We start from the raw sequence: 12,843 nt of genomic DNA on the forward strand, positions 1-12,843 counted from the left end.
TACCTGCATTCTTGATATGTAGACAGGTTTGTTCATTAGTATCCAACTTGCTGTTTCATAGCAGGGTGGAATTGTCATGGACCCATCATATGTAATGAAACTAGAGGTTTCAGGATAAAGTTCTTCAATATTAAGTCCCTGCAGTAAGTATGCATCATCTAGGGAATAAATTATGGTAAAATTATGAGAACAGAGCATTCATATTTGATTCATATCATCAACTATCAGAGTTTAACTGGTAATTAAATGGACCTAAATCAGGGAAATGTTTGAATTGCTATTCTGCCAACATTTATACATTGGAGCAGGTTAAGCTGTCTCTATGAGTGGGCAATCTGCAGCTGCAAATCCTGGTTTCTTTCCCATATCCCAGAGAGCTCTTCTACACATGACCAAAAAAATGATATTGTGATTTGCTTGCCATTTCAAGGTGTGCCACGCAGTGTGATGTAGCGGACCATAGTTTACAAAACAAGAAAAGTCCAAAGCCCTTTCCTAAAACTTGGGGGGGGGGAATTCCCGGTATGGTCCAGTTGCATAATCACCTTAGTACACCACTTTATGGGCTGTATTGTATGTTCTACACTGGTTACCAGTTCAGTTCCAAGTACAATTTAAAGTGCATCAAGGGTACCTAAAGAACTGTTTTCCCCAATTGGACATGGCCCAGTCTGTTAGATCAAGTAAGCAATAGGAATAGCACTTAGACTTATATACCGCTTCACAGTGCTTTTCAGCCCTCTCTAAGCGGTTTAGAGTCAACATATTGCCCCCAACAATCTGGATCCTCATTTTACCGACCTCAGAAGGAGGGAAGGCTGAGTCAACCTTGAGCCGGCAGCTGACAGCCGGCAAAAGTAGCCTGCAGTACTGCATTCTAACCACTGTGCCACCATGGTTTCATAGTAAAGAAGGAGTTCATGTTGTCCCACTTTTTTGGGAAGTCAGCCAAAGATGAAAGTTGCTGTTCAGGCTGTTCAGGCTGGCCCAAACCCGGGTAAGTTTTTTTAAGAGGTGATTAAAAATGGAACTTTTTTTTTTGAAGAACCTTTCAGTAACACCTTTGGACTATCTCATTATTTTTCTCTTCTACTTTGGTTGTGCGTTTGTAATTTGGATTGTACGTTGTTTTAATTCTGTTGTTCTCTTTATTGTGGCAGTAGTAACCTCAAGAGTCACAAGATTGTGGCAGGATTAAAAAAAAATCAAATATGAGTAAATATGGTTTAGATGGGTTTATGTCATGGTGACCGTTTGCTGTTTTCAGAAAGGGATGATAATACTCCAGCTAAAGCTGTAAGTGGACAATCTTGAAATTGCTGCAGCCACCTCTCGGTGCTTTATGTGTGAATGTGGGAAATCAGAGTGGTAGCTAAGGATGCAAACTAGTCAGCCTTGAATAGTTTCTTGGTGTGCTACGTTGAAGATACTTTCAGCTCATTCTTGCCCCAGTCTGTCATTTTAAAAGAATTCTAAGTCTGAAATGCATAAGTGCTTTTCATTTTTGAGCATTTTCCTCATGTACACTTTCTTACCACCGGTATTATATAATATGGAAGACCTCTTTTTTCATGTCTATATTTTCTGCACACATTTTCCTTCTATTCAGTACAGTGTTGTATGTAAGGGCTAGCAGATCTAGGCTGCAAAAATCAGCCAATTGTAACAAGACAAGAAAGAGTTAACTTTTTTGGGGGGTATCTTTTTCTGCCTTCCAGTGTGACCATCTGGATTTCTGAAGTGCAGTTATGGTAGCCCTATGATTGTCTGCCATTATGTCTTTTTGATATCTATCTATCTATCTATCTATCTATCTATCTATCTATCTATCTATCTATCTATCTATCTATCTATCTATCTATCTATCTATCTATCTATCCATCCATCCATCCATCCATCCATCCATCCATCCATCCATCCATCCATCCATCTATCTATCTATCACCACCAACTAATCTTCTTCTATCTATTTTATTACAACTTTCATCACATTTGGAGGGGAGATGTGTACTGGTGTTTCCATTCATATACAGATCCTTCCATTTTTGCCAGCATTGTAGGAAGAGGATTCCTTGGCAATTCCTAGGGAGGCACAGCAGGCGTTAACTTGAGCAGACTCTAACAGGGCAGCTAGAAGCTGGAAACTGCTGAAGCGTGTGGATGCTAGGCCTTCCCTCTAGCATTTGCTTATGTTTTCCTCAATGTATTTCGGTTCAGCTGTAGTCCCCATCAAGAGCCACTCTGGGCTAGAAACCAGGAGACTGTGAGTTCTAGTTCTGCCTTGGACACAAAGCCAACTTGGGCCAGTTCCTCTCTGTCAGCCCAAGGAAGGACGCAAGAACAAACCACTTCTGAAAACAATGCCAAGAAGAGTGCAGGGACCTATCCAGGGAGTCACCAGGAGTCAACATTGACTCCAAGGCACACATTAAAAAAGAAAGAAAAAAGTTCACATTGATCCATGTTTCTATCAGCATGGCCTATTTGTGGGAGTTAGAGTTTTACCTAGACAGCACCAGCTTTGAGAAGATGCTGTAAACTAAATCAAATGCCCAAACAAACCCTAGGATTATTTTAATTTCCAGTGCAAGGTATAATTTGGCCATTGAACCAGGATTGAGTTTACACTGTAATTCAGTTGCATTTTGCAGTAATTGCATGTAACATCCTACTTTGGAAATGGATGCTATATACTGGTAGGAGGGGAGAAGGAGGGCTTAATTAACCATTATAATTTTTGACCATTCTGTCTTGGAAAGGCCAAGACTGTTTAGATTTAATTAACCTTGCATTCCAGGAAAAAGAAGGTTCTACACTGTTAAGGTTAATGTATGATAATAAAGCTACTCAGTGAAGCCTAATGCCCTTTGTGCACACAGTGGGGTGTGTGCGTAGAAATCACTGAGCATTCCCTTGGCTCAGGCCAATGGGAAAATATGCTTTTAAAGGAACGACTGGGTTTCCAGCTCCTCCTCTTTAAATCAGACATTTCCTTCCTTGCTAATTAATGAGCCATTCCCTTTGTAGATGTCAGGATGCAAATGTTATCTACTCAGTTTGTAATTAGAAAGAGATTGAATTCTTAAAAATCTACTGGCCCATTTCAAAGAGCTTTGCAGCCTATTTTTGTGGCACTGTGCATCACACCAATCTTAACAAGACAGAGTTTTTTTTCTCTCCTAGAGATCTAATTCACATGTCCTCACGACATTGGCTTTAAGATGCCTTGCTACCCATTCTTGAAACAGGTATTTTAATGACACAAAGGATCGCTCATAATTATCTCCCTGGGCATTTGGGCTTGGGCAGGTGAAAGCAGGCATACAGTATGATTTTCTGACTGGTATTTGGCAAAAGTCTATTTGGGCATTACACACACTCCTTATCTACATGGGCCTATGGTCTGGGGTGACATTGTAAGATATATGGGGGAAAAGTGTCCCAACTAATAGGCACCACATGTGATAGAATGATGTTGCATCGATAAAGTGTGAGAGAGATGTACAAGTGTGTAATAAAGCTGAGTGAGAAGGTAAGCAATTGACTGACACAGGTGAGTGAGAACAAGTGAGGAGCGGTAATGTGTGGATGATCTGAATGGTGGACAGGGGCTTCCCAGTAAGCAGGAAGAGCATGAGGCATCACTCACACTACAAATTTAGATCTGACATCTGGCTAAAAGTATGGGTATAGTCATTTGGTAACACTTGCATTGCTCTTGGCCTTCTCAGAAGGGAAGACTTGCTCTGTATATAGCATAAGCAGCATATTATGTACAAAAAAAATCAAATCGGAATGAAAGTTCTGCTAAAAAAACAGAAAGAAGTTACAGGAAAGGGGGTGGGGAGTAATTACATTAGCAATAATCAGCTTAGTTCCTATCCGCATTCCCTCTAATTTTATTTTCATTCTTTAGTAGGACTTTCATCCCAACATGATTTTTTTTTACAATATATTCTACCCATGCTACATAGCAGGGTTCTTCAAACTTGGCCCTTTTATGACTTGTGGACTTCAGCTCCCAGAATTCCTCAGCCAGGCACGCTGGGTGAGGAATTCTGGGAGTTGAAGTCCACAAGTCATAAAAGGGCCAAGTTTGAAGAACCCTGCTATATAGAAAGGATTTTGTTTGTCAAAAGGATCTCTGTCACTTCGCTTTTCCTTCATGATGTACTCCATTGTAATGTACTGTTTATATACAGTAACAGGCAGCCATAATAAGATGTATAGAAATCAGAAGGTGTAACAATTTTGCATTATTATGCTGTTGCGGGAAAAGTCTTTGGGCCTCCTCAAACCTGTTGCTAATCATTTCCCAGAATGCCAGTAGTATTCTGATTTTGCAATAATCCTTAAGACTAAAAGCTAATAAATAAGAGGATAAGAAAATGTGATCAGAAGGAATTACATGAGGATCTTTCTGCTTTTAATCTAACAAAATAAACATTTACTAATATTCATATGGATATCATACGCAGCTTAAGACTACAGGCTATGCTTTCTTTATGTCTAGCAAGTACAGCTTGCTTCACCATATACAACCACTATTTGGTTATGAGAACAAAAGAGAGACTAAATTTCTTTGAGGAAAGGCAGGACAGGTTAGAACAGGTTAAAAGAATGAACATTTCTGATATTGCTTAAGAGCAGCATCTTGGGAGGCAGACAGAAGGCGCACCCAGGAGCTAAATTTATGTGATAACCTAAGAACAAGACCCAGTCAGGGCCAAACATATAATGGACTGATCCCAAATGCAACAGGAAATCTTCATACACTTCCTTGTCCTCAAAGAGCCAATTGCAATCCTGAACAAAGTAAGAAACATTGATTTACCTTTCTGGTCACCCACAAACAGTGAGACAGTGGGCAGTAGTGCCTAACACACACGTGTACGTGCATACACACTCATCCTGCAGTTTCCTTCAGGGTAAACAGTGTGATACAAAGTGTAAAAGAAAGAAAGAAATAGGAAGCCAAGGAAATTAAAGATAGGAAATAAGAAAAGGAAATATAGCTAAATCTAATTTACACCAACTCCATTCATTACCTTCCCATATCTTTCAAACCCTGTAAATGTTTGTGATGAAGCAGTGACTCTTATACAGTCACTATCTTTTATGCCATGGTGTGTGTCACTAGATAGCTCACAGACATAGGCTTCTGCTCCCCATCATGGCCTTGGTTGTCTGAAGCTTTTTAGTAAAGCTGAAGGTGCAGACCCATTTATCAACTTCAGTTACACTCCTACAACATGTGGGTATTTCTGCCAATACTAAGGATAATACTGGCCTGCTTTACCTAATATTTTGAAGAAAAGTAAAAGCTCTTCAGATTTTCACTATTGGCCATGTGGAGAAAGGAGAGTAAGAATCCATCGTTTAGTGTGATAGTCTGATTATTCAGTGTTAGGAGGCTTAACCTTAATATCACACAATTCAGTCCCTGCATTTGGAAGTGCTCCATAGGTGCTGAAAGACTTTTTATCCCAACAGAGATCTAGCAGAGACTGCAATCTCCGTAAGCCTGGAATGGGGTGCTTGAGAAACGGAGTGTTCTTTTCTGTGCAGTCATACAGGGTGCTTCAAAACACAGGAAATCCCTGCATTTTGAATAGCCCCACCAGATCACAAACACTCCACAATCCACAATGCCAAATCTTAACCCCCATCACAGCCCAGGGAACTCACAATGCCAAATCCTAACCCCCCACCCCACCCCAGGGTAGCCACAATGCCGAATCCTAGTCCCCACCGCAGGGCAACCACATTCCTTCACTAACCTCCTTTCCAGCTCCATTGTTTGTATGCAGGGCAACAAAAGAAGTTTGTGGGACTAAAAAAAAAGATCAATGCGACCTTCCAACTTCTCGTGGAAAAAAAAAGATCTTGCAAAGTTGGAAGGCCTGATTGAACTTTTTTTTTTACCGGTAGTCCCATAGGCTTCTTTTGTTGCCCTGCACGCGGTGGCAGAGGCTGGAGCTGGAAAGGAGGTTAGTGAAGGGAGGCTTTGAGGAAGTGAGGGGATATGGGGAAGGGTTTGCTCTGGCCACCGCTGCCTCACTCTGCCAGCATCAGGGCTCCGCGTGCAGGGAAACAAAAGAAGGTTTTTTTGGGGAAGAAAAAGGTTAATCAATCAATTCCAACTTCTCACAAAAAAAAAAGATCTTGCGAAGTTGGAATTGATTGATTGACCTTTCCCCCCCAAAAAAACTTATTTTGTTTCCCTGCACTCGGCGGCGGTGGATCATGAAGGAGAAACGGCACAGGACTGGGAGCCAAGTAAGGAAAGAAGTGCAATTCCTGGAGGGAGCGAGGGCATCTGGGCGGTGATGTGCCAAGCTCTCCAGCTCCACGGGGAAGGGATAGCCGGCATGGGTGCTGACGGCAGGACGCCTGCCTGCTTCACCACCCTGCCTCCCTGAGCCTCTGGCACTCCACTTGCCGCTTTGGTGGCTCTGTAGGCAGGTGTCCCATTTGTTCCGCAGCCGCTTTTGGCTGAGCGGTGTTGCGCTCACCAATGATGTGGCCATGAGGCCTGGTGGATTCCCTCCCATCTGACCCATGCAAGGCCGTAGCCAGGCCTACTGTATGTTAACTCTAACCCCCACTGCCCCCCAACCCTAACAGAAGATGGGAAGCCCTGGGGAAAAAACCAGAAACACTTGGGGAGGAAAAGGTTTTTCCTATTTGTTTCCAAACTGCTTTGGAATACCGATACCGTGGGTCAGATCCCCCCTACTCCATCGGCTTCGCCTTGTCACAGAGGCAGGCCATCTGTGCAGGCTCTTAAGCAGGCTTACTTTTGGGGGGAGGGCTTATATTAGGCTCACCCCCCCAATCAGCTGGAGCTTAATTTTGGGGGTGGGATTACTTTCGGGAAAACACGGTATCTGCAAGTGGTGACTCTGATGTATCGCCTGGTCAAAAAGGTCCAGTTCCTGCAAACCTCAGAGAATTAGGTTTTCAATTCTGAGGTGACTCAAGCATGGCTGAAAGTATGTTCATGTATTATTGCTTGTCATGACAATTCACAGAGAGAGAAACCAGAGGAGCAGTTGCAATGTACAGGCTCCTTTTCTCCCTCAGAAAGTGTGGTGAATTCCCCATTTGTCCAGGGCAGGGGAAGCTCTTTTTGAGACAGATCTTGGCACCCTGGCAGCATCATTTTGAAGGCGATACAGATGCAGAGGAATGCTGCTGTGTCATTATGATGGATTAGGGAAAATTTAGGAAAAACTTAGAGAACAGCACAATTTTTTTTCCCCAGCCAACAGTCACAGTACCAAACTGATACAGATTAAGTGAATTAGGTACCTGTTATGTATTGCATTCATTAGAAAGTAGTTTACTTTTTATGACCCTCATCTTTTCTCATCATCTCAAATGATTCCACCACTTCCCAGCCCTGCCCTGAAACTTTTTCCCCAGAATTAAATTTAAACTGCTCGGCAACAATATTGTTTTATCTTACAGACCAACTCACAGTTTACTAAAGCTGCCACTACTTCACAGATGCTAAAGATTGCTCCTGTCAACCTTCCCTCTCTTTTCCTTGCAGGTAGTTTTGGATCTGAAGGGAAGCAGTCTTGGCTCAGATCTCCGTGACTTGCAACTCCTGTTTTTGAGCAACTCACCCTGCTCATTCTTGAGCCTGACATGATGTCGAAAACTTTTTCAGGGAAAATGATTGACGGGACATTTATTTAATTTTGAAGGAATGACAATATTAACGTTTTTGCACTAATGATGAGACTGAACAGTGACAATGGAAAAATGGGCAGGCAAACCATGCCAAAGATGACATATCTCCTACTGTTCAGGATGCATGGTTACAGCAGTAAGTTCCTGGCCTGAAGACTCAGCATGATACTTTTATTTCCAAGCCTAATAAGTGAGTAAAACCATTTCTGTAGCACTGAAGAATGCTGGAGCTAACTAAATGCATTTCAACTGTCTTGGCAACTCAAATCAGTAAAGGAGATTTATATTACAGTTTTTGATTGGTTTCTGTTTCATCCTAGTTCCTTCTCTCTTTCCGCTTCCTACCTGTTCATTATTTATGAAGCACAGAGAGTGATGCTCAGCATCAAAGTGTTTAGTCAAAATGAGATGTTTCAAATTTTAAAGGGTAAGTTCTCCTGGCTGCCTCCCTATGAGGTCCTTAGTGAAGCTACTTAAAATGGATGCAGCAACCACTTAACAAATGAAACTATAAACAGGGATTCTGGGAACACAGTCATGCAAAGATGTGACTGGTCCATCTGCTCGGCCATAAGACCGTACTTTAGTATAAAGAGTTGCAGTCAGTAAAGCAATTAAGTCCGATCTTAGAAATTAGGAGAGAGAGAAAAAAATCTCATAGCTAGTTTTGATGTTTAGGAAGTCTTCCCCTAGAATGCAGGAAAGCATTTTCTTTTTGGTCAGATCACTGCTTTAAAAGCTCTTATTTCTCTCAACTAACTGGCAGCAGCTTCGCAAAATCTTAGCAATTTTCTTCTCCTGCCCTGTTGTTTTACAGTTTTAAATTAGAAATACAGGAAATTCAATTGGTCTTTTAAATGTAAAGCATTTATCTATGATATTATTTTTATATATTATTTTTTAAAAAGATATTTCATTGAGGTACTTTGGTATTTTTATTTATGATTATTTTTGGCAATTGTTAAAAATAATATTGCACTTTAAACATGTTACAATTAAAATGTCCTAAAGGGCATTACATATTGATGTGTAATGTTATATATGCATTATATAGATGTGTCAGTGATATGATTACTGTATCTTATAATACAATATACTTTAGAAGAAAAAAGTAGCGAATAAGATTTTTTTAAAAAAGAAAACCCTTACCTAAAATGTTAAAACACCTAAAATAAAAACATAAAGAGGACAAAAACCATATAAAACATAAAAAAGGGAGAGAAAACGATTTTTTAAAAAACCCTGAAAAAAAATAAAAAATGACAACATCCACACATCTTGCAAATTGCAGTAATGAAATCTCTGAGTGGCAAAACACATGGCTTTCCCAATTTTCTTGTCACGTTTGAGAGTTGGTTTGCAAGTTACAATCAGTAACTGTTTTTATTGGACTAACCACACAGAAAGCACCGATGACCCATTAGGATCATTTTGCAATTATCTATATTGTTCATATTTACCTTTTCCTCTCCTATAATTGCACTATTACGTTTGCCAAGTCATTAGATGGGATCTGCACAGAAATCTATTGTCTATCAAAATAATACACGCCAATTCTTCTTGTGTTTTCACAATTCCTATATCCTTTTTGATGGCCCATGTTTCTATAAAAAACAGCAAGCACCATCTTGCGTTAAGGCATCAACTGTTTATTTTGGGCACTACCTATAACTGGTATCGGAAAGATTTATTTCCTTCAGTGGGTACATGGATTACGGTATATGTATTAAGTATTATGGACTAATTATGGTCAATGACCAGTAAGGAGAAAAATATCCAATTACAGAAACAATAACCGAATACTACAAAGACAGTGTGACTTGTAAAAGCTAAACTCAAAAACCCAAACAGGGGAAAATTGAATAAAGTACAGTAAAGGATATAAACATAAAACAGAAATGCAATAGCAATGCAATAAAATAAAAGAGAAAACCACTGCTGTGCAATCTTAGGGAAATTGCGGTAGGAAATAGGAGAGCAAGTAGGAAACGGACTGCTCTCTCTTATACAAGACTGGGGATTTGTTAGGAGGGAGCTAAAGGAATGGCTGCCAGTAAATTGGTGTAGAAAAGGCAGTGGAAAAAGGCACACAATAAAGTCTCTGCTTCTTTCTGACCAGTGGGACAACCTCTCTCTCCAAATGGGATCCTGCTGTATCTCCCATCTAGTTCTACTATGACAAAGGCATTCAGACAAGCCAAAAAAAAATGGCTCTACAGCATGCTGGGCAAACAAGGTTGGATAAATAGTTTATAGCTATAATAAAAGGTTTCCAGTTCAGATCCCCTGAAAGTTTGCATCCATATCTATCTGGGGCATGATGTCAAAGACACTTGAAGGATTTCAGCTTAAGCTATTTCTAAAGCAAAGAGCAAGTAGAAAGGCTGCAGTAATGCAAATTAATGAAGATTTTTTTAAAAAAACAATTTAATAAGATAATTGCATTTGAAGTTGAACTTTGGCCTTCTTTGATTTATATGACTACCCATCTCACTCTGATGTATGGTGTATGACATCCTGGCATCCAAGGATAAAAGAATAACCTCACTTAAAAAGAAACCCATCAAGAGCAGCAGAGCTTATCTAACCCCTTGGCACAAATACTTGAGGAAGCACTCAGGTCTTTATCTTCTGCTGGCCTCCAGCCCTTGCTTCACTTCCCTTGGTCAATGCCAAGAGCAACGAGGCCATTGCTAGAACTAGAATAGATTATACACAGGCAGTACAACCATCACTAACCTCACCACAATTCTCTTGTCTTTTGGAATGGTTTCCTTTGGTATAGTCTAAGGGTCTTTAACTTTGGCAATTTAAGACTCGTGGACTTCAACTCCCAGAATTCCCCAGCCAGCATAGTTTTATAGATTCATAGTTGGCTGGGGAATTTTGAGAGTTGGGAGAGAAAGCCCACAGGTCTTAAAGCTGCCAAGGTTGGACACCCCTGGAGTAGTTGGTGGTTATTACTATTCGGTCTATCAGTAAGACTAATTATAATTATACTCAGTACATTTTTCTCCCAAAAGGAAGGATATGACTTCTAAGAGCCATAACATCAGAGCTTAAAAACTACTGGAATGGAGGGTTCATATTTTCAAACCAAATATTCAGAATATGGAAATGCTCATACAAGGTGCAACTACGTCACAATCTGGTGATGAACATGAAGTTTAAGACAGCTGAAACTGCAGATGCAATAACCAACATTATTTAGGAAACTGTTGGGAAATGCAAACTGGGTGATTGCAACTCTTCCTATATATAGATTGGGATAATCAGAAATGTCAGTCTAAGAGGCAGAGAAAGCACTGTAGACTTCAAGACTTCCATCTTCACAGCCTGTCACATTGTTCCAAACAAGATAGCTCATATTACAAAAAGAGGGGTGATACTTCCTAAAAACAAAACAACTTTTTTAGGCAGACATTAATCAATTACATCATCATCAATGACACAGCAAATCACAACATTCTACTCCCTTCCATCACAAAAAGGTCCATTCTTCCTGTGTAATAATAATATAGTATAATAAGGGACAGAGAGGAGGCAGATAGCATGTGGGCAAGATAATGTTTTGCTGTATCTCATCTTATTTGCTCTTTGTCAGAATAATAAGAGAGACAGCATTTTGCTTTAGAGATTCCATGACAGGTTTTTCAGTTGTGGTTCACCGTGGGTTTTTTCCTTTACAGAGTTTTACATCATTTACTTCCATACACTCCGTTTTAGTGTCTAAGTAAAGGCATTAGCAGGTGGATGGGAATCATGAGCAAAAAGAACACAAGGAGGATTGTAAGACTAAAATTAAAACGAGGAAATGGTAGAGGAAGAGTTTTGCCTTGCAGAGAAAGATGCAGAGCTTAAAATAGAAACCTGCTACAGTGCAGCAACTAGATGAGTGAGTTGCTCTCCTGTTTAATTAAATCATGATGAATTATGCTCTCCAAACATTGAATGACAAGGGACAGTTGTTTCATCGTTTCCTAAGGTCAGAAAAGCGTGTTACTATATCAGTACATGACATCTTCGTAATAATTAGTAATCATTATACGTCACGTTACCAATTACACAATCTAATTCCGACTTCTTTAGATCCGAGTTCAGGGAGGAGTCGATGTCTTTGAGGTACCCAATATTAGGCTCTCTGTCCATGCTATCTACATAAAAAAAGGATCTTACTTAAGCTGCCTTGAATTCCTGGCATCAAATGTGGAGTATAAATCTAATAGAAAAATAAATAAACTTTTTGATATTTTTTTAAGGAAATCTACTCTTCCAAATTGTAGTGACAATGATGATGGACAAATGAAACCCCCTGTTGGAATTAACCAACTGTTGAGACAGCTTGGTGGCAAGTAAACTAACTAAATCAAAACATGCACATCTCCCTAAGAATACAAATGGTGGTCCCTTCAGAAAAAGAAGTTGGTCTGATTTGAAATTGGCAAGATACGTATAAGGATGCATCAGTTTCTGTAATGATATGCAGGGATAACCTGGGGGAACCAGAGGGAGACCTGCAGACTGGACAACCAGCATGTAAGAGATGTCTCAGCCCATAGAAGGTGGGAAGGTGTGGCACATTTTTCAGAAGGGACTCTTCTGAAATACTTTCAGTCTTGCAAGTTTGGGGAGTTGAAATCCATAGGTGTTAAAGTTGCCAAGCTTGGGTACCCTTGGTGTAGTCAGTAGTCATTACTATTTGGTAATGACCACTAATCGTATTACCTTGTAATATACAGTTAATATTTCTGACTGTCATATGGCTTGTTGGCCATATCTTATGTATGCCTAAAGATCAGCATCCAAAAATTGCTCTACTTCCTGGATACCTCCAGAAGGGAAGAGGAAATGATGCTGGCCTCAGAAATCCTGGCGCCAAACACTTAAGGAAGATTTTAAGATTATTAATGTACCTTGGAATGATGCCAAAGATGCTGCAAATGACTGAAACTGCTAGAAGTGTGCCCAATGTGCTTTGCACAGGACCTAACGATGATGATGATTCCCGATGGTATTTCTGGCTTGGACTGCCTTGCAGAGCTAATGGACAGAAACATCTGGCAGCAAGATAACAGCTTCAGAGAGCTTTCAGGAATTTGGTCTCAGGACCAAGGCCTCAGAACTGTAGCAAGTTGTGCAAGG

The 12,843-nt window shown here is 40.2% G+C and overlaps 1 protein-coding gene across 1 annotated transcript in view; it reads right to left on the reverse strand.

The window, feature by feature from the left end:
* Nucleotides 1–12,843, reverse strand: part of CA10 (carbonic anhydrase 10) — a 346,258-nt gene that overhangs the window by 5,095 nt on the left and 328,320 nt on the right. The window contains exon 7 of the mRNA XM_015817495.1: nt 4–158. Coding sequence (XP_015672981.1) covers nt 4–158 — 155 coding nt within the window. The remainder of the gene's footprint in view (nt 1–3; nt 159–12,843) is intronic.

Source organism: Protobothrops mucrosquamatus, unplaced genomic scaffold (genome assembly GCF_001527695.2).
Source record: "Protobothrops mucrosquamatus isolate PMUCROS unplaced genomic scaffold, P.Mucros_1.0 scaffold596, whole genome shotgun sequence".
NCBI lineage: Eukaryota > Metazoa > Chordata > Lepidosauria > Squamata > Viperidae > Protobothrops > Protobothrops mucrosquamatus.